The sequence below is a fragment of the Mastomys coucha genome, unplaced genomic scaffold (genome assembly GCF_008632895.1).
Source record: "Mastomys coucha isolate ucsf_1 unplaced genomic scaffold, UCSF_Mcou_1 pScaffold3, whole genome shotgun sequence".
Taxonomy (NCBI): domain Eukaryota; kingdom Metazoa; phylum Chordata; class Mammalia; order Rodentia; family Muridae; genus Mastomys; species Mastomys coucha.
Genome location: NW_022196909.1, coordinates 48,814,393 through 48,840,265, shown reverse-complemented (window position 1 = coordinate 48,840,265; position 25,873 = coordinate 48,814,393). Strand labels below are relative to the sequence as shown.

The 25,873-nt window shown below is 50.5% G+C and overlaps 3 protein-coding genes across 5 annotated transcripts; 1 reads left to right on the top strand and 2 right to left on the bottom strand.

Annotated features, from left to right (window-relative positions):
- On the bottom strand, window positions 1-9,368 carry LOC116074954 (HLA class II histocompatibility antigen, DO alpha chain). The gene is made up of 6 exons (XM_031347863.1): window positions 9,334-9,368; window positions 2,684-2,792; window positions 1,125-1,373; window positions 633-914; window positions 407-542; window positions 1-239 (listed from the first exon to the last, which is right to left on the bottom strand). The coding sequence occupies exons 2-6, from the start codon at window positions 2,763-2,765 to the stop codon at window positions 236-238; spliced, it is 753 nt and encodes a 250-aa protein (XP_031203723.1). The 5' UTR covers window positions 2,766-2,792; window positions 9,334-9,368; the 3' UTR covers window positions 1-235.
- On the bottom strand, window positions 6,441-15,922 carry LOC116074953 (RLA class II histocompatibility antigen, DP alpha-1 chain). 2 transcript variants are annotated; one of them, XM_031347862.1, is made up of 5 exons: window positions 15,749-15,922; window positions 10,740-10,985; window positions 10,008-10,289; window positions 9,766-9,916; window positions 6,441-7,076 (listed from the first exon to the last, which is right to left on the bottom strand). In XM_031347862.1, exons 1-5 carry the CDS (start codon window positions 15,879-15,881, stop codon window positions 7,073-7,075), a joined length of 816 nt encoding a protein of 271 aa, XP_031203722.1. In that variant the 5' UTR covers window positions 15,882-15,922; the 3' UTR covers window positions 6,441-7,072. The 2 variants fall into 2 exon arrangements, with proteins under 2 accessions (XP_031203722.1, XP_031203721.1); XM_031347861.1 differs by lacking the exon at window positions 6,441-7,076 and having other exon boundaries at window positions 9,261-9,916.
- Window positions 12,094-25,515, top strand: LOC116074952 (HLA class II histocompatibility antigen, DP beta 1 chain-like). Of its 2 annotated transcripts, none has more exons than XM_031347860.1 (4): window positions 12,094-12,126; window positions 21,558-21,824; window positions 24,633-24,914; window positions 25,286-25,515. In XM_031347860.1, the coding sequence occupies exons 2-4, from the start codon at window positions 21,623-21,625 to the stop codon at window positions 25,483-25,485; spliced, it is 684 nt and encodes a 227-aa protein (XP_031203720.1). In that variant the 5' UTR covers window positions 12,094-12,126; window positions 21,558-21,622; the 3' UTR covers window positions 25,486-25,515. The 2 variants fall into 2 exon arrangements, with proteins under 2 accessions (XP_031203720.1, XP_031203719.1); XM_031347859.1 differs by lacking the exon at window positions 12,094-12,126 and adding an exon at window positions 17,657-17,796.
- Window positions 25,516-25,873: the final 358 nt, after the last annotated feature.

Below are 25,873 nucleotides of genomic sequence, written 5' to 3'. Positions count from 1 at the left end.
CACTCTTTAAGAGAATTTTAGTGCGGCTGCCAGAGGTGTGGATGGTACGGGAGCTGTGAGTGCCCCGGGGGTGCCCACAAAGTTCTACTGGGATTCGGTGACCAGAAAACGAGGGACTTGTAGAACTGAGGTTGAGGCCACTCGAGGTCAACGCTGTAATAGGATGCCGCTGAGCACGCAGAAGTTTCCAGAAGTCCGCCAGGAATCATCTCTCATGGGTTTCTCAGAAGAGACGTTACCTAAAGTCGCGAAAACCACATGACCGCGGCCATTCACATTCGCTCGCCCACTTCTCCAAACTCCTGCTTTTCTATCTCCTCCCCTCTTTCCTCTGTTCCCCAACCGCCCTTTCCATCTGCTCTCCATGCCTTCCTCCCTTTGCCACAGACTCCCGGGGCTTCTGCACCTGCGGATACTGGACTTGCGCGTGCCTGTGATTATCAGCACGGTGCCCAGGAGGCAGCCCATAAAGCCAAGAGCCAGGCCCAGGCCACAGATCAGGGTCTCTACGGTGTCCGGTGGTGGGGTAAGCACCTGGGGCTCTGGGGAAGAAAGCAAGGGTCAGAGGACACAGCAAGGGAGCCGTGGAGACACGGGCGGGCGTGAACAAGCTGGGACAGAGTGCTCCCTACCCCAGTGCTGGAGGAGCGGCGCGTCCAGGCCCCAGTGCTCCACCTTGCAGTCATACACATCCTCCGCGGAGGGCACGAAGGTCAGGTAGTGGAACTTCCGGAACCTGTGGTTAGGCTGGGAGTAGAAGCTGGTCTGGGCCACTCCCTTAGTGATGGGCTGGCTGTTGCGCAGCCAGGTGACACTGATCACCGGCGGGAAGATGTCATCCACGATGCAGATGAGGACATTGGGCTTTCCCAGCTCCACACGAGACTTGGGAATTACCGTCACCCTGGGAGGCTCTAGGAAGAGTGAGAACCTGAATCCCAAATTCCCCGTCCCTTACAGCTGGGCCTTACTAGAGCTAAGGCTAAGGGATACTTCTTCTCACGTAGCTACCAGCAGTACTGTTCTGGGATCCTCCTGGGGCAGGAGGGGAAGGGAGAAGGATTGGGGATCCTGCCCAGCACCTTCCCTGCCTAGTTAGGTGGGGTGGAGGGAGGGCCAGGTACCACTGACGGCTCTGGTTCGGTTGGAGCGTTGCACCAAGACGTCCAGATGATCTCTGATCATGGAGATGCTCATCAGCCCACTCTGAAAGTCCGAGTGTGCGAAGTCTCCAAACTCAGGCAGACGCCACACGACCTCCTCGCTCTTCAGATCCACGGAGAAAATTTGTTCCCCGTCGAATTCGTGTGTGAACTGTCCGGAAGCGTCGTAAGACTGGTAGAAGGCGGGTCCGTAGGAGCCCATGTGGTCGGCTGTATTGGGTGAGGGAAGGATGGGAGCGGAGAGAAGCCTGTCTCAGCGTCTGAGTCTCAGCCTGGTCTCATCCTGGCTGAGGACAGTTCTGTAAAGCCGTAGCAGCCCCATGAAGAGTTCCAGAGCCGTGAAAGAGGAGCACAGAGCGGGGCGTAGCCACTGCACGGCATGGGTGGAGGCGTGGCCAACTGAGCTCATGGGTGGAGCTGGCAAAGCAGGCTGGGAAAAGGAGACACTGCCCACCCAGGATGGTGTGTCGGTTTCATCATTTGCTGTAGCTGTAGGGGCAGCCACCCTGCTAGGTCTTGTGTGTAAGATGGTAAAGTTTGGGTGAGGAGAAAATGGTTAAGCAGTGAAGAGAGCTTTTTGGGAAGAGAGCTGGTATAGGAGTGGGTGAGGGACAGTGACAGACAGGAGCATGATTTAATAATATTTATGGTCCAGAGACCAGGGGTGAGGGAAAGGGCCACTTTCCACAAGCCGAGCATGATGACACACCCCTACAACCCCAGCAGAGGGTGGAGTCAGGAGGATCAGAAGTTCAAGACCAGCGTGAGCGACCTAGTTCAATGAAACTCTGTCTCACAAACACATGGAGGGAGAGAGAAGATCCCAAAATACTGTAAGGTACACTGGACATAAAGTCAGGAGTTCAAGCCTGACAGCGGCGGCGTACGCCTTTAATCCCAGCGCTTGAGAGGCAGAGGCAGGCAGATCTCTTGAGTTTGAGGCCAGCCTGGTCTACAGAGCAAATTCCAGGACAGCCAGGGCTACACAGAGAGACCTTGTCTCGAAAAGCCAATTTAAAAAAAAAAAGTCAGAATTCAAGTTTACATTCCAACTTCCATCTGGGAGTGTTGATTAATAGGTCTCACCCGCGGCACAGTGATGTTTCTTGGTATCGGGGATACATTTTTCAGAGCTCTACACTTACGAAGGAATGTGAGGGACTGTTGTGAGCCCAGCATGAAGCCAAACGGGGAAAACCAAAGGAGTCCCATGTAAACACAGCGGTGGACGCTGTAAGCTGGACAAGAACTGTACGCGGCAGCCAGGAAGTGGTACAGGAGCCAGGGCGCTCTGCAGTGAGTGGGTGAGGGCACGGATCTCAGAAAAGAGGAAGAGGTGAGGGGGACTCTGAATGTAAAAGAAGCCCAGAGGAGACCCGGCCTCAGCCCAGTGCTTAGGTCCACAATGGAGGTGGCAGGGATATGTCTGCAGGTGGAGGGAGTTGCCATATCCGGGACACAGAGAGAGACACTTTCCCCTGTCTTGTCTCTTCCCACCCCCAGGTGTCCCCAGCACTTACCCTTGATGGCCCCTACTCCCTGGGGATTCAGGAAGCTCATTATGGTTAGGAAGACGGGGACCAGCTCCACAAAGAGAACCATTTCAGGGGTGGGTGGTTCTAACAAAGTCTGTTTGGGAAACAAGGTAGGAAGAAACAGAGTCCAGGGTAGGGGAAGACCCTTGCGGTGAGCAGCCAATCAGAGCAGTGCTCTGAGATAATAGATTTGTTGCTGGGCAAGGAAGTAAAGAGTCTGGGCGAGAAGGTGGAGGGTGGAGGCCATGGGTCGCCGCCTGTCACTTCACCCTTCAAGAAGGGGCGTCTGAAAGAAGCGGAGAAGCCACCGAGCACCAAAGGGCTGTGCTGGGCAAAGCCTCCGTCTGGTCGGTGATTTTCCCTGTGGGTGCCTCTGGAAAATTTGGGGGTAAAATATAAAATAAAACACATCAAGAAACTTTTTGTTTGTTTGTTTGTTCGTCTTTTGAGACAGGGTTTCTCTGTGTAGCCCTGGCTGTCCTGGAACTCACTCTGTAGACCAGGCTGGCCTTCAACTCAGAAATCTGCCTGCCTCTGCCTCCCAAGTGCTGGGATTAAGGTGTGCACCACCACTGCCCAGTCACATCAAGAAACTTTAAAAGGAGATCATTGGATAAAATAAATCACAGCATAAAAAACCTTATATCTGTAAATTATTTTCAAAAACATTATTTTATTTTATCCTGTAAGAAAGAACATATAACCGCTAAAGATGTTTTCCCTGAATGAATGCTATAGGCAGTTCCCACGGCAGATGTGGGGTGGGCAGAGGGCATCGGTGGTCTCCATTTGTCCCTTCTGGTCCCCAGACACCTTCTTCCATGCTGGCCAGAGATTGACCAGGTCCACATGCACCTAGCATTTGCCTGTTGGCGGACTCTGCCAATGGCTGGCACTGGAAGAACTCAATCAATACAGTAAATAGAGAGATGCAGGCATGGTGGCCATGCCTTTAATGCCAGCACTCTGGAGGCTGAGATAGGTGAATCTCTGGGAGTTCCATGCCAGCCTGGTCTACATAGCAGTTCCAGACAAGCCAGGGCTACATAGAGAAACTTTGTCTCAAAAAGAGAATGAAAATAAAAATGGATAACAGGTCTCTCGGGATAAAGAGAACATCCATCCAACTTGTGGCAGCCATCTTCCAAAGAGGCTGAAATAAAGGATTTCCAAGCTTGACTATGTCTGAGAAATCTCCTGGATCTTTGGCTCAGCGGAGTCTGTAACAAATACACGTCTCTGGTGCTGCAGAGGAGGCTCTGCGGTTAAAGTGCTTGCCACACAAGCACAAGGAGGTGAGTTTGGATTTCACACAGAAAAGGCCAGGCATGGTGGCACATGTCTATAAACCCTCAGCCCTGGGAGGGCAGAGACAGGCAGATCTGTGAAACTGGCTGGCCAGACAGTCTAGCCAAATAGGTGAGCTCCGGGTTCAGCAACTGAGCCATCTCAAAAGATGCAGTGGAGGAAGGCTGGGAAAATCCCACGCCGCTCTGCCAGAGGACCAGAGTTTAGGAAACAGCGCCCACAAGAGGTCGCTCACAACATCCTGTAACTGCAGCCCCAAGGGACACACTATTCTCTGCAGATGTCTGCATGAGTGAGAGAATCTCCTCACAGCCTTGGTCCAGCCCTGGACCAGGTCTCTCTTCCAGTGAGGCTACAGCTGGAGTCCCAGGTCAGCAGGACAAGAGATGGGTCCGTCTTACAGAAATCATGGCTACCTCTGTGGCTTCTCTGTTTAGTAATGGCTGAGTGGAGCGGAGTGATTTTAAGATGGGATCACCCAGCAACTCATCAAGGGAGACTACCCAAGTGCAGCTGGCGCTGCGTTTTTATTTCTAAATATGTGAAGACTTTTGAGCCAGGAGTTGCAGCTCACACCCGCAGTCTCAGCACCGAAGAGGCTGAGGAAGATCACACAAATATAAGACTAGATTCTGTCTCAAGACACAAATCAAGATAGACTGGAGAGCTGGTCCAGAGGTCAAAAGCACTGGCTGCTCTTCCAGAGGACCCAGGCTTGATTCCCAGCATTTACACGGTGTCATACAACTGTAACCCCAGTCCCCTGAGATCCAGTGGTGCACAGGCACACATGCAGGCAAAATACCATGCACGATAAATAAATACATCTTTTAAAAAATAAAACAAGATGAAATAACAGTAAACAATGTGAGCCCCCTGGCTGCTGCCCCTCAAAGTGAACTGCAGACTCAATAAATTTGTTTTCTGCCTGAAAGATGGAAATTTTGTTCTGCTTTGGGTTTTTGTTATTTGTTTGTTTTTAATTTTTTACATGTATCTTTTTAAATTTATTTGATGTGTATGAGTACACTGTAGCTGTATAGATGGTCTTGAGCCATCATGTGGCTGCTGGGAATTGAACTCAGGACAGCCCCACTCGCTCTGGCCCCGCTCCCTCTGGCTTAATATGCTATGCTGTAGCTGTCTTCAGATGCACCAGAGGAGGGCATCAGATCTTATTATGGGTGGTTGTGAGCCACCACGTGGTTGTTGGGATCTGAACTCCGGACCTTCGGAAGAGCAGTACAGTGCTCTTACCCGCTGAGCCATCTCGCCAGCCCTACATGTACCTTTTTTTGAGACAGAGTTTCTCTGTGTAGCTCTGGCTCCCTGGAACTCACTCTGTAGACCAGGCTGGCCTTGAACTCAGAGACCTACCTGCCTCTGCCTCTGCCTCTGCCTCCCAAGTGCTGGGACAAAAGGTATGTGCCACTACCACCCTCCTCCTTTTCCTCTTCCTCCTACCTCCTTCTCTTCCTCATCTTCCTCCTTCCTCTTCTTTTTAAAGATTTATTTTTTATACATGGGTGCATTGCCTGCATACATGCCTGGATGAGAGCATCAGATCCCCTTGAACTGGAGTTGCAGACAGTTGTGAACCGCTGTGTGGGTGCTGGGAGCTGAACCAGGTTCTGTGGAAGAGCAGCCAGTGCTTGTCTTCAGCCTGAGTCCTCTTCCTAACACCAGTGCTCGTCCTCAGCCCGAGTCCTCCTCCTAACACCAGTGCTCCTCTTCAGCCCGAGTCCTCCTCCTAACACCAGTGCTCCTCCTCAGCCCGAGTCCTCCTCCTAACACCAGTGCTCCTCTTCAGCCCGAGTCCTCCTCCTAACACTGTGATATGTTTTACTGTCAGTGACCTTTGACCCCTGCTGCTTAGGCAGGTGGACCACTGACTGGAATTATTAGTTTGGATGAATCAAGCTTTTCCCGTTCTCACTTGAGCTCAGGATCATTCCAACGCCAGACATAAACTTGTGGATGGATTCACAGTGTGGGACTCATCAGCAGGATAAAATGAAAATCACATTTTCTGAATGTGAAATGAAATCGTATTTCCAAACTGAAGGGAGCAAAGACTGCGGAGGCTTTCTGCCACCTGTAGACTGAAGCGACTTTCTTAGATTTCATGACTCTGTCCCCAACACTTTGATCTCAAGCGTCATGAGTGAGAGCATTAGCGTCCACAGGGAGCGAGGATTTTTCTTGTTTCCATTTCCAGTAGTAAATAAAAATGGTCAAATTTGAAAATGCCTATGAGAAAGCCAGGCAGTGATGGCGTACGCCTTTAATCCCAGCGCTCAGGGAGACAAAGGCAACGGGTCTCTGTGAGGCCAGCCAGGTTTACAAAGCAAGTTCTGGACAGCCGGGGCTACACAGGGGGAAACCCTGTCTTAAAAATAAAAAATAAATAAATAAATGCCCGTGAGACGCCATCTCAGTTTTACCTGATATATTAGAAGAAGTGAGAACTCAGCAAAGGACGCTTTATTACAATCAAACTAGAGGAAGACCTGACTCTCTTCCCTCAGGAACTGCAGCCACTACAACCCTCAGACTCATCCAAACGAATCTTCATCCAAGTACATTTTACCATTGTTCCCTCTCCAGGGCCACATCCAAATTCTCAAATGTTCCCCCGGAGTGAGGTTAGAGCCCTCTGAATTACTTCCATGGGGCCACTTGAAACCACACTGCCATGAGATATTAGTCATCAATGACCTGGTCCCGGACATCCAGCCAGGCTCAGTCTCCCAGCTCAGAAACAGGAAAAATAGCTGTTGGGCACTCTCTGGAAGCAGGCAGCAGTGTTCATGCGGGAGCCCAGAGCTGCGGAGCCCAGGGCAGGGCATCCGGACTGGTGCCAAGCACAGCAACGCCCACTTGATATCATTAATTTGTTAGTAACAGTGTTAAGGGCTGAGTGCTTAAGTCTATCCATCAAGGAGGCAGAGCTCTCTGTGAGTTCAAGGCCAGCCAGGTCACAGAGTTTCAGGACAGCCAGGGCTACATAACAACGGTACAAGTTCAGGACGTCTTCCCAAGGCCTCGTTCTTTTTAGGAATATCATCACCTGAAGCAAGATGCACACAGTCACCATCAACCTCGGGTTCAGGATGGAGTCTAAGAACCATCCTACCTCCCCTTCCCTTTCTATATGGCTCCCCACCCCCACTCTCTCAGCCCATGAAGCTTCACTGTAGCCTTGCTCGCTCGAGCTGTCTATGATCCATGCTCTCTACCATGGTGACAGTTACTGTAATACAAACACACTGTGTTTTAGCCACAACCTCGGGTTGTGATCACATGATCGTCTGGAGCCAGCACTTAGCTTTCTTTCCAGCAAGTCAACAGACATTTCTGGAGGAATGACTAGATATCAAGATATGTGCTAACCTCTACAGATAAAAACCGCTAAGAAGGGGCTTCTAATCGGGCTTGGAGGTGCATGGTTCTGCTTCCAGCGTTCGAGAAGCAGAATCAGAGGCAAATGGTTCTCTGTGAGTTCAAGGCCTGCCAGGTAACTTAGAGAATTCCAGAACAGCCTACAGGGCTACATAATGAAACCCTGCCCCCCCCCACCACAAAAAGGAGGAAGGATGGACAGAGAGACAGACAGACAGACAGGCTTTTCATTATAAGGCTACAAACTAGAAGTCCCAGACTCCTCCCTTTATACTCTGAGGAAAACCTGAGTTGGCACTCAGGAGGCAGCAGTACTTGGTAGGGGAGTGAGAGATGGTGGGGTGGGGGGTGAGGGAGAGGGTGGGGTGGGGGTGAGGGAGAGGGTGGGGGTGGGGCGGCTCTGGCTGGTAACAGGGGGCAGGAATGGTGAGGTGTCAGTGGGCGGCATTGGGCTTTTACTCTTGTCTCCCTCCCATGTTGCCCTATAAGAAACCTATTGTGGTTTGAATAGGAATGGCCCCACTGGCCCATGTATTTGAATGTCTGGCCCAGGCAGTGGCACTATTAGGAAGTGTGGCCTTATTGGGGTAGGTGTGGCCTTATTGGGGTAGGTGTGGTCTTATTGGAGGAAATGCTGTGTCACTGTAGGGGTGGGCTTTGAGGTCTCCTATGTTCCAGATCTGCCCAGTGTGTAGTTCTAGTCCTTTCCCCGCCCCCCGCTGTCCACAGAAGGCAGTCTTCTGCTGGCCGCCTTCAGATCAAGATGTAGAACTCTCAGCTCCACCAGCCCCACATCTGCCTGCACACCACCATGTTTCTTTCCCTCCATGATGATAATGAACTGAGCCTCTGAAACTGTAAGCCAGCTCCAGTTAAATGTTGTCTTCGGTCATGGTGTCTTGCCTTGGTCATGGTGTCTCTTCACAGCAATGAAGCCCTAACAAGGACACCTATCTTCCCTGGAACCTTGGGGACACGGTCAGCAGTACATAAAACATCCTGGCTTGGCAGGAAAACATCAAGAGAGAGACGAAGCCCGAGGGTGATGACATTAGCAAGATGGCCAAGGAAACCCCCAGGCCTCTGCTTCTCACAGAAGCACTAATGGTGAAAAACCGAGCAAGGGATGCAAGCCAGAAACTACCACAACAACAACAACGGAGCTTCAGAAAGGCTAAGGGCGAAGATGGTCACAACTAGAAGTGACTAAGGAATCGTGAACAGCCGCAGCGTGTTCCTTTCCACACATGAAAAAAGACAAGATAGGGTCGAGGTTGTAGATAGGCAGGAGACTTCAGGTCTGGGAACTGAGATCCACACAGCGGTGATGATGGGCAGGCAGCACAAAGGGAAGAAGCTGTACCCAGCTTCCTGCAGCTGTGTCCCAGGACCCATGCATCCCAGAGATGCCGGTCCACGCGAGAAGGGCAAAAGATAATCAGACACACCCCAGGTACCCCAGAGGGTGTAGAGACAGGTGGATGGTTAGAGCAGAACCATAGCGAACAACTGAAAACAACAGACTAGAGGTTCAAAATCAGGCATGTGATGCGATGTCAACGGAGCTCCTTAAGGATGCAGGTGTGGTGAACACTTCCATACAGTGCAGATAGTAACTATGTGAAAAGAAAAACTCACTAAATCCATTAGCGTGGTTACGTATTGAGTGGGGGGAGAGGTTAGACCAGAGAGTTAGGGGACAGAGGAACAAATGAACTCAGAACGGGGATGTCCTGACAGTCTGCAGGACCTCTGTGGAGTGGCGACGGAACTCTCTCCCACCTCCCCACCCTGGTCCAGAGTGAATAAGGATGTCAGTCAGTCTAGAGAGATCACTGTCCAGCGGGAGGAGAATTCAAAAGCACTAGTATTTGAAATATACATGTTTCGATAAATAGAAGCCAAGAAGAGAATTTTTATGCGACCTTTGCCAGCAGTGGTTCCAGGCAGAGATGGGAAGCTAGCTGCGTGTCATCTCCAGCCCACTATCTGGACGCATGCGCAGGACAGCCTGGGTCCGAGCATAGTTGAACTTCATCTCTTCCGCAGGAAGCTGTTCTGATCCAGTCTAGCTGTGTGACCTTAGTGAAGGTGCTTAATCCTCTTGGGTACATAGCCGCTGGAAGCATGTCTCATGTGTGAAAACCACAGTGACTTTAGTACTGTCACGTAGATTATAGGTGAGGGTAACAAGGGGCGGTAAGCGCAGACGCTCAGGGCAGTGCGTGAGACTTAGGGTCTCAGTGTCATCTCTAACAAAGCTCTGGCCTGCTCACCTCCTTTCTGCACAGCAGGTGGAGACGCCCCCCACTTTCCTTTGACTGCACCCTAACATCCCTGCCTCCACAGTTACTCACAGGGGTTCCTGGGTTTGGGGGTTATGGCTGCCTTGCGGAGCCCTTAGGATGAGCACACTGCCAACCGTGATGCCCACCAGGCCTACCACCAGGCCCAGGGCACAGACCGCGGTCTCCATTGTCTCAGATACCTGGGAGAGCTCCTGCATTTCTGAGGGAAATGAATAGATGCAATCAGTAGAGTGGGATGCTGGGGTACCAGGTCCTGGGAGCAGGGGTGTGTGGAAAGGGGGGCCACTTACCCCAGTGACCAAGACTTGGCTGGCCCTGGCCCCAGTGCTCCACTCTGCAGTCATACACATCCTCTGCCGTGGGAATGAAGGTCAGGTAGTGGAACTTGTGGAATCTGAGTTCCGTGCTGGGCAGAAAGACAGTCTCAGAAGTTCCCTCAGTGACCAGCTGCCCGTTACGCAGCCATGTGACATTGAGCACCGGGGGAAAGAGCCTGTCGATGTGGCAGATGAGGATGTTGGGCTGGCCCAGCTCTACTGGGTTCTTGGGGAACACGGTCACTTCGGGAGGCTCTGGGAGGAGAGAGAACCTGGTCAGTTCTGAGTAGGTCACAGAGATCTCACCCTGGGCATTTTCTGTCTCAGGCTCAGAATTCTTTTTTTTGGGGTGGGGTGGGGTTTTGAGACAGGGTTTCTCTGTGTAGCCCTGGCTGTCCTGGTACTCACTCTGTAGACCAGGCTGGCCTCGAACTCAGAAATCTACCTGCCTCTGCCTCTCAAAAGCTGGAATTAAAGGCGTGCGCCACCACCGCCCGACTAGGCTCAGAATTCTTGACACCTCTGGACTCCTACTGAGCAGCCTATCTCAGTTCAACTTCTCCTGGGCACCAGCCCCCAACTGTTCAGCAGGGAGCCCAGGGCCACCCCAAGGAGGGTCCCTCAGCAGAGGGCACCCGTCTCCCATTCTGAGTGTGGACAGGGGTCCTCCCATCCCTCCCCACCGCAGAAGAAGAAGAGACTCACCGCTGGGGGCTGAGGTAACGTTGTATCTCTGCATCAAGGCTCTCAGGTTGTTCTTCAGGCTGGCGATGTAGGGCAGAGCCTCCTGGGCGTCAAATGCGTACATCTTGCTGAACTCCGGCAGGTTCCAGACCGTCTCCTCCCTGTCAAGGTCCACGTAGAACTGCTCATCGCCGTCAACCGCATACATGCATTCACCGGATGGGTGTTGCGTCTGTACAAATATGTCATATACTGCTACGTGCTCCGCTGTAGAAGCAAGGTAAAGGAAAATGAGACCGATGTAAGAACTCTTGTATAAGTGGTGAGGCAGGGGGATGGCTGGATTTATTAATAAAGTCAGAAGAGGCCAAAAGAGGGGAGTGGGGGAGGAGAAACAGCAGAGAGGATGCAGTGTGGGGTATTGGGGAGAGGGAGGAAGGTAGAATCTTTGGTCCAGCTGCCCCTGCCCACTCCCAGGTGGAACCCCATGGATCTGCAGGGATCTGGGGGTGACAGGAGTCTCTGCTGAGCACTTGCTGGGCGCCAGGTCTGTTAATAGGATACATGTTTGACGCGTGTTAATGCCACAACAATCCTAGATGCAACCAAGGAAACACAGAGAAGGTCGGTGACTCGCCTGAGGTCACACAGCAATACACAACTAGGAGAGACTTTCTCCTCCCCATGGCTCCGGGTTCTAGGACTGCAGATGTGAAATTAGGTTTAATCTCATGGAGGTGGAGGGGCAGGCATGCTGGTGTCCTTACTACGGAAACGGTGGGAAGCTCGATGTTTTGTAGTGATACGGTTACTGAGTTTATGTTTTAGTTCAGAAATTTGCACCTGCAGCGTGTGCTAATTCTGTCACTCTGTATTTCTTTTTTTTATCTTGAGCATATTAAACCTAACAGGGTAGATTTTTGACAACAATTTCAAATTTTATTTCTTTAAAAAAATTTAAGTTGATTTAAAGAATTTTTAAAAATCTCTTTAAAATGTTTGCTTTTGTTTTAAGTGGAATTGTAGAAGTTGTTGAGTTTAAAATCCATGTGTGGTTTCATTTCTTTTCGTTCTTACTTAGTCTTTATTAGTTGACAAGAAATAGCAAATAAGCCGAGTGGTCGTGGCGCATGCCTTTAATCCCAGCACTTGGGAGGCAGAGGCAGGCGGATTTCTGAGTTCGAGGCCAGCCTGGTCTACAGAGTGAGTTCCAGGACAGCCAGGGTTACACAGAGAAACCCTGTCTCAAAAACAAGCAAACAAAAAGAAATGGCAAACATAATACAAGCTATCATTAGTCATAATGTGATGAGCGGCATGAGCATTCTGACTTGGAATGTGGAGCAGAACCACGGAAGGACTTGGACACACGACCTCCCTCTCCCCTGTGGATCCTGGGCCCCAGCAGGTAGGAGTTGTCTGTGCTTGGACCAAACAGCATGGAGAATGTTCTCAAAGAAGGATTTTAGGTTCCTTGTGAGCTCAGAAAAATCTTCTTCATAAAACATTCAAACAACCCTTTCTTTCCCAAATTACTTTTGGCCATGGTGTTTATCACAGCAGCAGAAACAGGCGACACCCCAGGGAGCGTGTGTAAAGTGAGAACTGAAAAGGCCTGAGGCCATAGCGCAAGGGAGTGATAGCTAAGCACTCAATTCAAAGGAAAGTGAAAAAGATGCAGTGATAAAGAGGTTACAAGAGGATCCTTTTTTGAGGTGAGTTGAATTCAAATAGTCTAGACTTGGTGGTATGGGGCCTAAATTCCAGCACAGCCAGGAGCATGAGGCAGGAGGATTGAGATTCAAGGCCAACCTGAGCCATAGAGAGACCCCATCTCACATGCTCCAAACCAAAAGGCACCCATGGGTGTGGTCTCTTACTGCAGTTACGGGTGTCCAATGTGAGCACTGTGAGAGAGCTAGCTGCACATGAGCAACCCTAGGCTGGGATGTTACACACAGGCAAGGACGATGGGGTGGGGCTATAGCTCACTGGGCAGGTGCAGTCTAGCATCCATGGAAGCCTATGGTCACTCCCAGTGCTGACACACACACACACCAAGTGATGAGTTAATTTTCATATTTACACAAATATGACAAATATGTGCTTATTAAGGTATTCACTACAGGACTGGAGAGATGGCTCAGTGGTTAAGAGCACCAACTGCTCTTACGAAGGTCCTGAATTCAAATCCCAGCAATCACATGGTGGCTCACAACCATTCGTAATGAGATCTGATGCCCTTTTTCTGGTGTGTCTGAAGTCAGTTATAGTGTACTTAGATATAAAAATAGATAAATCTTTTTTTTAAAAGGTATTCACTACAAGGCAAGATTTAAAATAATGCAAACGACATCAAAAGAGTATCAGGTCCCTCTGTTTCTTTCTTTCTTTCTTTCTTTTTTTTCTTTCTTTTTTTTTTTTTTTTTTTTTTTTTTTTTTTTTTTTTTGGTTTTTCGAGACAGGGTTTCTCTGTGTAGCCCTGGCTGTCCTGGAACTCATTCTAGACCAGGCTGGCCTCGAACTCAGAAATCCACCTGCCTCTGCCTCCCAAGTGCTGGGATTAAAGGTCGGCACCCCCACCACCCGACTATATGCTGGTTAGTGTTAATCACCAACTTGACATAACCTAGCACAACCTGGGAAGAGAACCTTAATGAGGGAGGAATTGTCTAGATGCCAGCACTCAGGAGGCAGAGGCAGGCAGATCTCTATGAGTTGAGGCCAGCCTGGTCTACATCGAGAGTTTCAGGCTAGACAGGGCTACACAGGGAGACCCTCTTTCAGAGAAAGAGAAACAACGAAATAGTCGTCGAAGTAGCAAGATACTATGTGGCAGGGTCAGGGTCCTAAGAGGCCATTAGTGAAGATGACGGCTCAGCTGCACTGGACCCTAGGATGTTGGCAGTACAAGGACCATGTGACTCCTGCCGAGGAGAACCCCACATGTAGAGTGGAGCTGCCCTAAGAGGAACCATGTGTGTGCTGTGGATGGCAGAGCTGGAAGCTGGGACTACTCAAGCCCTTTGGGGCCCGGAAGATTATGAGTTAGTCCAACACACCCGACACAACACTACAGGATTTGGGTTTATACTGTTGGGCTCTGGGTTTGCCTTGGAGTGACAGGTTTTCCTTTTGGGGAGAAATATGCTTAACTTTATTTTTTTACATTTTATATTTTATAGCACCTACCAGTTAAGAGAGTTTGAACTTTTGAAATACTGGGATTTTTAAAGACCTTGGGCTGAATTTTATATTAACATAGACTTTTAGGACAGAATGGAAGGGCTCTGCATTCGAGGAATGTGTTTGTATGTCAAGTTGCCAAGGCATGGGTTGTACTGGTTAATCTCACCCATAAATTTGACACAATCTAGGATCACCCAGGACAAGAGTCTTCACGAGGATTGTCTAGGTGAGTCAGCCTCTGTGAATGTCTATGGGGATTGACTTGACTGTTAACCTACGTAGGAAGATCCAGTCCACTGTGGGTGGCACCATTCCCTAGGCATGCTGAAAATACCCAGGCAGGATAGCTCACACCTCTAATCCCAGCACTCAGGAAGCAGAGGCAGGCAGATTCTCTATCAGTCCATGGCCAGCCTGGTCTACCTAGAGAGTTCTAGACCAGCAGGGACTACACGATAAGAGCCGGTCTCAAAAACAAACAAGCAAACAAAACCAATCACCACTACCACCACCCCAAAAAAAGAGAGAAAAAGAAACTAGCCGAGAGCAACCAAGGGTGTGTTTATTCTTTGTTTTTTGTTTGTCTGTGTGTTCTGCTTTGAGACAGGTTCTTACCATATAGCCCTGGCTGCCCCGGAATCACAGAGATCTTCCTGGCTCTGCCTCCTGAATGCTTAGTCTTTGTTGTTGTTTGAGGATGTGATGTAGCTGACCCATTGAGTTCTTGCCTTGACTTACTTGAAACGATGAACCTATAGCTTGCACCTGTGCACGAAATACCCCGTTTCCTCCCTACATTTCTTTTCATTGGGGTATTTTCACAACCACAAGAAGCCAGAGCCAGGTGACTTGTTATAAAGCCTTGTTTTGTTAGTTTGCTTAATGGGCTCGCTGGAGATCTAACTCACAATAACAATTATTGACATTCTGCTTTAAGAGAGGAAGGCATGAACCGCACACAGTGATGCCAGGGAAGTCATAAGATCCCGGGAGGCGGTCTCTTAAAGGCAGCTACATAAAGCAGGGGTGGGATCCTGGTGGGGTTCAGCTATAAGGTCCTTCATGTGCAGTCAGTCTGTGGTCAGAGTTTTGGATGGATTCGAACCTTGATTCCTGACTAGGTGAACTACTTTGGAAGATGTTTTAATCTTTTTAGTTTCAGTGGGTTTTTTTGTTTTGTTTTGGAGGGTTGTTTGTTTGTTTTGTTGGTTTGTGTTGGTTGGTTGGTTTTGGTTTTTCAAGACAGGGTTCCTCTGTTTAGCCCTGGCTGTCCTGGATCGAACTCTGTAGACCAGTCTGGCCTCGAACTCAGAAATCCTCCTGCCTCTGCTTCCCAAGTGCTGGGATTAAAGGCGTGTGCCACCATGCCCGGCAGCTTCGGTGTTTTTATCTCTCAGAAAAAGGCAAAACTATTTATCTCACAGACGGTTCCTGCGATGTGTAAATGGTGGCTGCGGCTGCTGTGTTTTCTAAGATTCTTTTTATTTTATGTTGAGTGTTTGCCTGCATAAACACAGCACATGTGTGCCTACAGAAGACAGAAGAGAAAATCAGATCCCCTGGAGCTGGAGTTATAGATGGTGAATGGTCATGTGGTTACTGGGGACTGAACCTGAGTCCTCTGGAAGAGCAGGCAGCATGCTTAATCATTAAGCCATCTCTCCAGCCCGGCTTGCTTTTGTTTTTGATGCTTATTAGAACAAGATGAAACCAAGTAAACACATAAGGGAATGGGGAGAGGTGAGACACAGAGGAAATGGACAGAGTCCTGCAAAATCTCTCATTCCAGAGGAAGCACATGGTTGTCTATTCCCACTACGTGACCCACCCATCCTCCTGACCTTTGATGGCCCCAGATCCCGGGAGACTCAGCAGGAAGGCCAGGAAGGAGGCTCTCAGGGTCTCAGCTTTAGTCTGGAACATTCTCTCTTCAGAGCACAGCTTGGGGAATCTATGGCTGATGACTGTAATCATGGGACAGTGATGAGGAACTGAGGCAGAGTGAGGACACCTGAAACTCCTGAAACCTGGTTCTGTAGCCTGACTGCATAGACCAGGGGAAACCGGCAAGGCCGGGCCAGCCAATCGGAGCAGCCAGACGGCTGATCTAGCTGTTGCTGGGTAAAGGGGCAAAAGAAGAGGAAGCATTTTCAGAAGCTAATGTAGCCAAGAAACTTCAGCCACAGTCACCAGGAGGGGCAGAGACTTGAGAAGATAAGGCGCACACCCTCCTGATGCCGACGTTTGTACTGATCTGATAGAAATTGTCACCAGCGTTATTCGCAATCATGAGTTCCCAACATCACTGCCACCTCGATGTCAGATAATCTCTGATGTTTTGTTCACTGTTTTGTTTTGTTTTGTTTTAGGATTTATTTTATTTATATGAGTCCACTGTCACTCTCTTCCGAACACATCAGAAGAGGGTATCAAATTCCGTTACAGATGGCTGTGAGCCACCATGTGGTTGCTGGGATTTGAACCCAGGACCTCTGGAAGAGCAGCCAGTGTTCTTAACTGCTCAGCCATCCTTGCCCACTGTTTTTAATACTTTTTTATTTTATGTGCATGAGTGGTTTGCCTGTATGTTGTATGTGCATGCATGCGTGCCTGGTGCCCACAGAGGTTTGCCTGCATGTTGTATGTGCACGCATGTGTGCCTGGTGCCCACAGAGGCCAGAGGAGGGTGCCAGATCCCCTGGGACTGGAGTCACTGACGCTCGTGAACCAATATTTGGGTGCTGGGAGCCAAACTCAACGTTCTCACAGGAGCAGCAAGCGTTCTTCACCACGGAGCCATCTCTTCAGTCCCTTCACCTTGTTTTTTGAGCAGGTTCCTCACTGAACTGGTGTCCAGCAAGATCTGCCTGTCTTGGCCGCCCTGGGATTGCATGTGTGCCAGGGATCCAGGCTCAGGCTGTTATACCTTTGTGGCAAGCACTTTACTGACTGAGCCATCTCCCTATCCCCTTTTGGGACTTTTTGTTTGTTTGTTTGTTTTTCAAGACAGAGTTTCTCTCTATAGCCCTGGCTGTCCTGGAACTCACTCTGTAGACCAGGCTGGCCTCGAACTCAGAAATCTACCTGCCTCTGCCTCCCAAGTGCTGGGGTTAAAGGCGTGTGCTACCACCGCCCAGCCCTTCTGTGACTCTTGAACTAAGATTTGGCTGTGTCTCCTCAGGTACACGACCTGTGTCTTCTTCAGTTACGCAGTGTGTGTCTGGTTGCCGCAGTCTGCAGCAGCACCGCACTTCCTCCCTTCTGTCAGAGACTGGCTGAATTATTCCAGTCTGGGTCAGGGCGCTCCCTACGTTAACATTCTGGCTTTGCTTTATGTCAAACAGACACCTGGCTTTAGGAGGGCGTCGAGGTCACGTGGCTGCCCTGGATTGGGTGACCAAGAAGCTCATGTGTGAAGTCAATGTCATGGAAGCAGTGCGGGACAACCAGTGGGTGTTTTCTTCTGTTAGCGGTCGATGGGAGTGGGCCAGCCCGTTCCCTATTGGATGGTGCCCTGTGGTCCTTCCTGCCTCCCATGAATGAACCCCTGCCCCTTTCTATCCAGCCTCTGACGTCATCCACCTGTATCATGCTCTAGGTTGTCAGTCCTCTCACATTATCTGCCCAGTGACTGATGACTCATAGGAAGCTCAAGCCTCATTGGTTCTTTCCTCAGCCTCTGTCCAATAGGATCATAGCAGGCTTCAGTCATAGGCTCTGCTGTTCATCCAGGAGCTCGACTTACTAAGTCCACCATCCCCTGGTCACTACTTTCCTCACTTCACCCGCCCTTCCAGCTCCATGATGATCCCATGGGTCCCTATGGTCCCCTGGACAGCAGCTCTGATGGTGTTGCTGAGCAGAGAGACCCAGGGCGGGGCCCCTCCAGGTAAGAGCTAACAAGTGGGTGATTCTGGAGAACCTGGCTCAGGACTCCCTCTTATAGGACCATGCTTCGAGAAACAGCCCGGCTTCTCCCACAGCCCGTGTCCTTCCTTCCCAGCTAGAAAAGCAGGCTCGTATCCGCATTGCCTTTTTTTTTTTCCAGCCAGTTTTTCCCACTTCTTGGAACATAGAAACCATGAACCCAGTAGCAATGCTAAGGGGTCGGCATACCACATCCTGTGGACAGCAGGCCTGGAGTTCTAGAATAAGTTTGCAGGGCAAGGTTTACAGAGAGGTCAGGAGGCTCAGCCTCCTGGGTTTCCCCACATCTCCATCACAGCCTTGAGGGGACTCAGGTCACCTGACTGACTCAGCTTTAAGAGCAAGTGGCTTCTGCTCACCCAGGGTGGGGCCGGAGCCTGTGCCTTCTCCGGTGACATCAGATGCACTTGGTGAGGAGGGAGAGAGAATCTGTCCTTGCTGATCGAAGAAGGCTGTGAGACCCAACTAAGGGACAGCTCAGCTGTGGAAACTGTACCTTCAAGGTCCAGGGAATAAGAAACGGATGGCGCCAGGGGCAGGCTTAGTGGCGTGTCTGAAACAGGTGAGGGAGATTCCCCCACACACACATACATTTCAGTTTTACCTCCTTCATGGATGAGTTCCACTTACAAAAGTTAAGTATTGCCAAAGGAAAGTTTCAAAATTGTTTTCCTTGCTTGACCAAACACGAATTATTGATAAGGGAGGAGAAGTAAAAACTGATGAATTAAAAGTGACAAGATTTCTATTCAGAGGCAGGTGGGGAAGAGGAAAAGAGAATGTGCAAGGAAGGGGGTCTGGACTGGGCACTGGGCTGAGACACAGTGTAGGTTGGCTGCTACAGAACCCCTAAGGCCTCCCACCCTCCCCTTGTCCTCTGTCCCAGCCGTCCCAGCTGTCCCAGCCGTCCTAGCCGTCTCAGCCGTGCAGGTCCTCCTGAGCACACCAGGACGGTCCAGTTGTTCTGGGGTTACTGTGGTGACAGAGGGCAACATCAGAACACCCCCATAGTCATCTCTTCCTGCACCTGCACCCCAGGCTTCTTTGCTCCCCCACCTCAGAAGGGCTCCCCAACGTCTGTAGCCACAGTAACCAGTGCAGATTTGTCTGAAGCGCTTGGTTCCTGTCTTTGGTTTAGCTCCTCTCAGCTTTACCTTCCCCCGGACATGGCAGACAAGTCAATTAATGAGCATCTTACGTCAAATGCATTAGGAGCCCAGCCGTGCGTTAGTACTGAGGCCCCGGAAGCTATGAGAGGAAGAAGGCTTGGCCCTTTAACTTTTAATCTCCTCTTTGTCTTAAGATGAGGGTCCAGGCTGACCTCCAGCTCTCCACAATGCCCCTGCCTCCGCCTCTCAATTGCTGGGGTTACAGGCGTGCATCCCCACACCAGAGCCGGATATCCTTTTAAGTGAAACAATAGATTTTTTTAGTTTAGTGTGTTTATTACCTGCGGTGCTGGGAATGAAATGCCTCCCTCGCCAGGCTTCTCCGAGCCACAGGCTGCTGATTATAAAACACGTTGGTAAACCGGCTTAGAGCTCCCTCTTGTGGTTCAAACATGCCTGCCGTTTTATCTTCGGACCAACTTGCCTGTGATGGATCGGCTCACTGTGCTGGAACCGGTTGTTAGCAAAAAGGCAGGATTTGCTTTGAAATGCTAATTTTCGGGGGGTAGAACATGAAAACAGCCATCTTCACTGGTAAGAGTAAGAGCAGACAGACCCACAGAGGCTCACACGGGGCAAACAGAACGACCCACACTGCTGGTGGCTCCTTGGAAGAGAGAGAGGTTCCCACACCTCTTTAGTACCTAGTCAGTACTTCTAGGAATGAGGGAGCCCATTAGGGCTTCACTGAGGTGATTTTCAGTAATTAAGTTCAGGACAGTGCCCTCCCCCAACCCCGTCAGACCAGGCTATCCTAAGGTTTACAGTAATCCTCTGCATCCTTAGTCCTGGGACTTCAAGTGAGAGCTGCCGCTCCACATTATCTTAAAAGTGAATTGATTATGTTTTGTATTTACTTGTTTTATGTCTAGGGATGTTTTGCCTACATGTGCACATACGGACCATGGGTATGTCTGGGATCCACAAAGGTCAAAGAGGGTATTGGGTCCCTTGGAACTGGACTTACAGGTGGTTGTGAGCAACCCTGGAGGGCTAGGAATTGAAGCCACGCCCTCTGCAGGAACAGCACGTGTTCTTAACCGCTGGTTCACCTCTCCGGACCCCAATTAACTTTTTAAACTCTCATGCCAAGTGGTGAATTTCATCATGGCATTTCTACATATCCACTCCGCACCTTTTATTTATTTATTTTTATTTTATTTTATTTTTTCATATTTATTTATTTATTTATTTATTTTTGGTTTTTCGAGACAGGGTTTCTCTGTGTATTCCTGGCTGTCTTGGAACTCACTCTGCAGACCAGGTTGACCTTGAACTCAGAAATCCGCCTGCCTCTGCCTCCCAAGTGCTGGGACTAAAGGCGTGAGCCACCACCGCCCGGCTGGTCTGCACCTTTTAAGACCAAGTCTCCCCACATGGACACTTGAAGGTGAAATAGGGAATAACGTTTACGTTAGGGTTTATGAGTTTATTTCCACATTCCCAGAACGTGGGACAGGACATACTGTATGTAGTACAGAATGCAGGAGTATTAAAGCTCTTGGTTCAGAAAGGAAAGCACCTTGTTATGGGGAGGTGACAGTTGAGGTCTCCAAGTGGGCTGGTTCGGACTCCACAGATACAGAGAGATATCAGTACATCTCCCAAAGCCCCGCCCCAAGGCCCTGCCCCCTACCCTGCAGCTTCACTTCTGTAGGGATTGCTACGGTGAGATTCTGTAACTGCCGGTGGCCCCATGTGAGGTGTCATTCCACTCAATCCCCAGAATTGTGACCTTTCCCTGTAAGTGTCCCAACCCTTCACTGGTATTGGTCACCCTCAACAGGAAGTCCCGTGAACCTCACCCTGACATCACTGGTGAGGAAACCAAGGCCTAGGGAGCTACTGGAACGGGAAAATGTGTGTGTGTGTGTGTGTGTGTGTGTGTGAGTGTGTGTATGTGTGTGTGTGTGTACGCACGCACGCTCATGGGAGAGTGCATTTTGTATGCATGTGTATGTGTGTGCACCATGAGTGGTGTGCCTGGTGCCATTGGATGCCAGATGCAGGCTTTGATCTTGAACTGGAGTGTGAGCCACCATATGAATTCTGGGATTCAAAGCTGCCAGTGCTCTTAATCACCCAGACTTCTGTCCAACTCCATAATCGCTCATTTTTGAAAGTGAGGTCATTGGTACGTGTCCCATGTGCCAGTGGACGGGACAGCATTCATTGAACTTAGAGAAAAAGAGGAGGAAGAGGGAAAGACAGGGGGCAGAGAGAGAAGGAGGGAGAAGAAAAAGAGGGAGGGGGAAGAAGAGGAAGGAAAGGGAGAAAGTGAGAGAGGAGAGAGGACCCGAAGTAGGGAGGGGCCATGTTGAGATATTTGCAGGGAATTGGAGGGGAAAGCGGGGGCTAGATATGATCATATCTAATTCTCAAAAATAAAGAAAAATCGATTAATAAAAAGAGTATTCAAAGATCCAGATTGAGAGGGAAGCTGGGGAGAAGCAGCCAGGCTGTGAGTTGGTGGCTAGGCGGGGATCCCTCAGTGGGGTGGGACTGAGGCTGGTGGGGTCCCAGCGCCTCAGGACTCGGTCTCTGATGCCCTCAGAGAACCACCTGCTGCGCGCGCTGCACGAGTGCTACGCGGAGAGCAACGGGACACAGCGCTTCATCATGAGATGCATCTTCAACCGCGAAGAGTTCATGCGCTTCGACAGCGCGGTGGGCGAGTTCCGCGCGCTCACGCCCATGGGGCGGCCGTGGGCCGAGTCCTGGAACAAGCAGAAGGACTACATGGAGCGGCGGAGGTCCGAGGTGGACACGGTGTGCAGACACAACTACGAGTTGAACCAGAGCTTCACGGTGAAACGGCGAGGTGAGGTCCCGGAGGAGAGCCAGGCCAGGCAGCAGCCCGGGGGATCGACGGGGTGGGATGAGGGTGGGGATGGTAGGCGGAGACTTGGGGGCGAGGACAAGGGCACAGAGGTCGGACTGAGGAATGTGAAGAGCATGTCAGGCCTGTGAGCCACCATATGGGATTCAAAGCCTGCTGTGGGGTGAAGGGAGCGGGACCACGGGAGGAGATGGGCCTCGGGTGCCACCTCCCAGGAGCGCAGGCTGTGCAGGGGGGCCACAAAGGGAGCAATGGAGGCTCAGAGCTCAAGGACAGATGCAGGAGGGTCTGCCCGGTGAAGTCACGTAGAGAGACCAATCAATCAAGATGGCAAAGCGGAGTCCTGGGGACTGTGGGCCCGACGCAGGCTAAGAGAGGTCCCTGTGAGTAGACCATGAAGTGAAGCAAAAACCCGGGCAGTGAAGTGTCGGGGAAACCGAGGCAGAGAGGGTGACAGACAACAGCAGACGGTGGGACTAACACTTCAGAAGGTAAGGACAGAAGTTGGAGGGTGGGGCAGCCAGAGAGCTGGTAGGCGGGGCAGAGTAGGTGGTCAGAGAGTGAAGGTGGCAGGTGAGCTGTGCAGAACCAGGAGAAAGGAGCCCCGCCTCCTTCCCCTCAGCGTTTGGAGTGATGGTGCTTGGTGAGCATCCTGAGGAGACCTGAGGGAGCAAAAGCCAGAGGGGAAGCAGGAGCCTTCTGCTTCCGCAGATACAGGGAAGAGTGTGTGGAGGCACACGCCTTTAAAGCGGGAGTCCCTGCCACCAACTAAACCCTGACTCCTAGAAATGAGTTGGAATCCAGACATATTGGGAAGGAGTTGGGACAGTGACCTGAGTTAGAAAAAATGACTGAGTAGCTAGGTAAGGTGATGTCCAAAGCACATGGGGTTGGCCTCAATTATACGCTGGCATCCAGCACACTTGGCTGTTGGGTGGCAGAGAGCTCTATATTCCAGCCTGAGCTTGGGTGAGTCACCCGGACCAGAATGTCCCGGACTTGTCTGCTCAGCAGATACCCCCCACCCCAAAATCACTGCCCAGAGATCACACTCAGCGTGGCCGGGGAACCCCAGAAATCTACACTCAGCGGTGCCGGGATCTGAAGATGGTTTTCAGTTAGTGTCCCAGTGGTGACAGGGTAACCAGGTACGGATGTGTGCCCAAACCTGAGAGTGGTTGTTTGAGGCATTCTCACCATGTAGCCCAGGGCTAGACTAGAACTCGCTACCCACCAGCCTCAAGAATTAGAGTTGGTTGTGCACCACACAGAACCGCTGTCCAGGCAGTGCTCTTTAACCGCTGAGCCATCTCTCCAGCCCTTTCTCTTCTGTTTAAAAATTTTATTCTATGTGTGTGAGTGTTTTGCCTGCATGTCTGTCGGTCTGTCTGTGCACCACCACATCTGTACTGGTACCTGCGGAGGCCAGAAGAGAGTGTCCGATTTCCTGGGACTGGAGTTACAGACAGTTATGAGCTGCCATGTGCAAGCTGGGAATTGAACCTGTATCCCCTGGGTCCTCTGAACTGCTGAGCCATCTCTCCATCCCTCCCAACTGAGAAGTCATCTCTGTAACTCAGGCTGCCCTTGAATTAAGGGGTTTCCCCCTTGTATCCTTGGGTATTTAGCCTTGGGTGTACAGGGCACACCACTGTACCCATCTGGACTAAATCTCTAGGGTGAATAACTGACAAGGCTCTAGAAATAATTGTACAGATATTTAGTGGCCATTTAGTATGCGGGCTTAGGACATTGGAAACCTTTTGTCGTTGTGAAATAGAGTTTTTTTTTTTAAAGATTTATTTATTATTTTTGAATAAGTACACTGTAGAGGAGGGCATCAGATCTCATTACAGATGGTTGTGAGCCACCATGTGGTTGCTGGCATCTGGTGCTCTTACCCGCTGAGCCATCTCACCAGCCCATGAAATAGAGTTTGAACCAGAAAAGTGAGGAGTCCTTTGGGCCTGTAGATTTAGCTCCAGAGCAGCTGTATGCTGCAAGTGTGTTGTGTATCTCACAGCATGTTCTAAGGCAAAACTGACTAACCTGAAGTCCGGGTATTCAAATGGAGGGAGACACATCTTAATTCATAAATCACAACTCTTGGGAAGGAGTCGACCGAGGAACTGTCAGTTCATAAAAGTGGCCGAGTGGGGGCTGGAGAGAAGGCTCCACGGTTAAAAGCACTGGCTGCTCTTACAGAGGTCCAAGGTTCAATTCCTAGCACCCACGTGATAGCTTATAGCCATCTGCAACCCCAGTTCTAAGAGAACCAACACCCTCTTGTGACCTCTTAGGACACCAGGCATGCACATGGTGCACAGACATACATGCAGGCAAAACATTCATACATGTAAAATAATACAAATAGACCTTTAAAATTAATTTTTAAAAATATTTGAATAGGGCTGGAGAGTTGACTGCTCTTCCAGAGGTCCTGAGTTCAAACCCCAGCAATCACATGGTGGCTCACAACCACTCATAATGAGATCTGATAACTTCTTCTGGTGCGTCTGAAGACAGCTACAGTGTACTTACATATAACAATAAATAAATCTTTTAAAAAATATTTGAATAAATCTTGCATCCTTCTCACCATGACAAAGTAGAAGTATCACAGCTGGAAAAAAGTCTCACTATGTGTTCCTAGCTGTCCTGGACTCACTCTGTAGCCCAGGCTGCCCTCACACTCACAGAGCTCCACCTGCCTCTGCTTCCCAAGTGCTGGGATTGAAGGCCCTCACCACAGAATTGCACTCTCATATGACACTTCTTTTCCACTCCTAGTCCAGCCTAAGGTGCATGTGTCACCCTCCAAGAAGGTCACCCTGAAGCACCATGACCTGCTGGTCTGCCACGTGACAGATTTCTACCCAGGCGTCATTCAAGTCCGCTGGTTCCAGAACAACCAGGAGGAAACTGCTGGGGTCGTGTCCACCAGCCTGATCCGAAATGGGGACTGGACCTTCCAGATTCTGGTCATGCTGGAGATAACTCCACAGCGGGGAGATGTGTACACCTGCCACGTGGAGCACCCCAGCCTGGACAGCCCCATCACAGTAGAGTGGAGTGAGTCACCCTGGAGGCCCCTGAGGCTGGTCTGTCCCTGGCCTGGGAATGTTGAGGATATGGGATCTGGCCCCGTTGGTCAGGAAGTCTAGGGGGGCAGTCATCCCCTGCTGTGCCCTCACACGGGGGTCTGACCTCCTCTGTTTCCCTTCTGTCTGTCCTTATTTGGAAAGGCAGCTGCTCGAATCCTCATGGTGATCATTTGAAGACACCAGCCTAGGTCTACATCTCAGAGTCCTTCCACATAGTCTCCCCCACGGTGTGTCCCTCTCGGTGACCTTCATGTGGATATTCCGCATCCCTGTCAGACAGCCACTAAGGAGTGTTGTGCCTCAGGAGGGGACATTAACCCCAAATTCTCTTCTTCCCAGGGATCCAGTCTGACTCTGCCCAAAACAAGATGCTGACTGGAGCAGTTGGCCTGGTGCTGGGACTCATCTTCCTGGCCGTGGGCATCATCAAGCATGTGAGGAGCAAGCAGGGTGAGAAGAGTGTGGAGGAGCAGCCTCCAACCCCAGCACAGGCAGGAGGGTCACAGGTTCAAGACCCACCTGGGCTACACACAGCCTAGACATCAAAGACGTGAAATAAAGAATTCTGGCAGGTGGCTGGGGCTAGCCTCCCCCACCCCCATACACTCTCCTGTCCACAGAAGGGCCTAAGGCAGAAAAGTAATGCTAGAGAGTTCTAGAGCCACTGGAACCAGAGTGAGAGCAGAGTGAGTTGTTCTATAGGAAGAGAAGAAGCCCCAGCCTGGGGTCTGACCATTAGGCTACACGGTTCCCGGGTTCCCAGGCTTCTGTAGGAGGGGTACATGTGGTGAAGGAGATGGAAGGGGATGGCAAGTGTCTCTCCCCCTCCAAGAAGATTTTAATAGCTGAATGTTTTCCCTCTCACTCCTCATTCAGCTCATCGGAGATCTCCAGGACCTAGATGAGCACTTAAGCTGCTGTGTTTGT

Bases quoted from the DNA above. Each gene is read 5' to 3' on its own strand.
- LOC116074954 (XM_031347863.1), bottom strand. From the start codon at position 2,765: ATGGTTCTCTTTGTGGAGCTGGTCCCCGTCTTCCTAACCATAATGAGC. The intron at 1,374-2,683 runs GTAAGTGCTGGG...CACCCAATACAG, and splicing joins GGGAGTAGGGGCCATCAAGG to CCGACCACATGGGCTCCTAC. The intron at 915-1,124 runs GTACCTGGCCCT...CACTCTTCCTAG, and splicing joins CCGAACCAGAGCCGTCAGTG to AGCCTCCCAGGGTGACGGTA.
- LOC116074953 (XM_031347862.1), bottom strand. From the start codon at position 15,881: ATGATTACAGTCATCAGCCATAGATTCCCCAAGCTGTGCTCTGAAGAG. The intron at 10,290-10,739 runs GTGAGTCTCTTC...CTCTCCTCCCAG, and splicing joins CGTTACCTCAGCCCCCAGCG to AGCCTCCCGAAGTGACCGTG. The intron at 9,917-10,007 runs GTAAGTGGCCCC...CATTTCCCTCAG, and splicing joins GCCAAGTCTTGGTCACTGGG to AAATGCAGGAGCTCTCCCAG.
- LOC116074952 (XM_031347859.1), top strand. From the start codon at position 17,709: ATGATGATCCCATGGGTCCCTATGGTCCCCTGGACAGCAGCTCTGATG. The intron at 17,797-21,557 runs GTAAGAGCTAAC...TGATGCCCTCAG, and splicing joins CCAGGGCGGGGCCCCTCCAG to AGAACCACCTGCTGCGCGCG. The intron at 24,915-25,285 runs GTGAGTCACCCT...TCTTCTTCCCAG, and splicing joins CCCCATCACAGTAGAGTGGA to GGATCCAGTCTGACTCTGCC.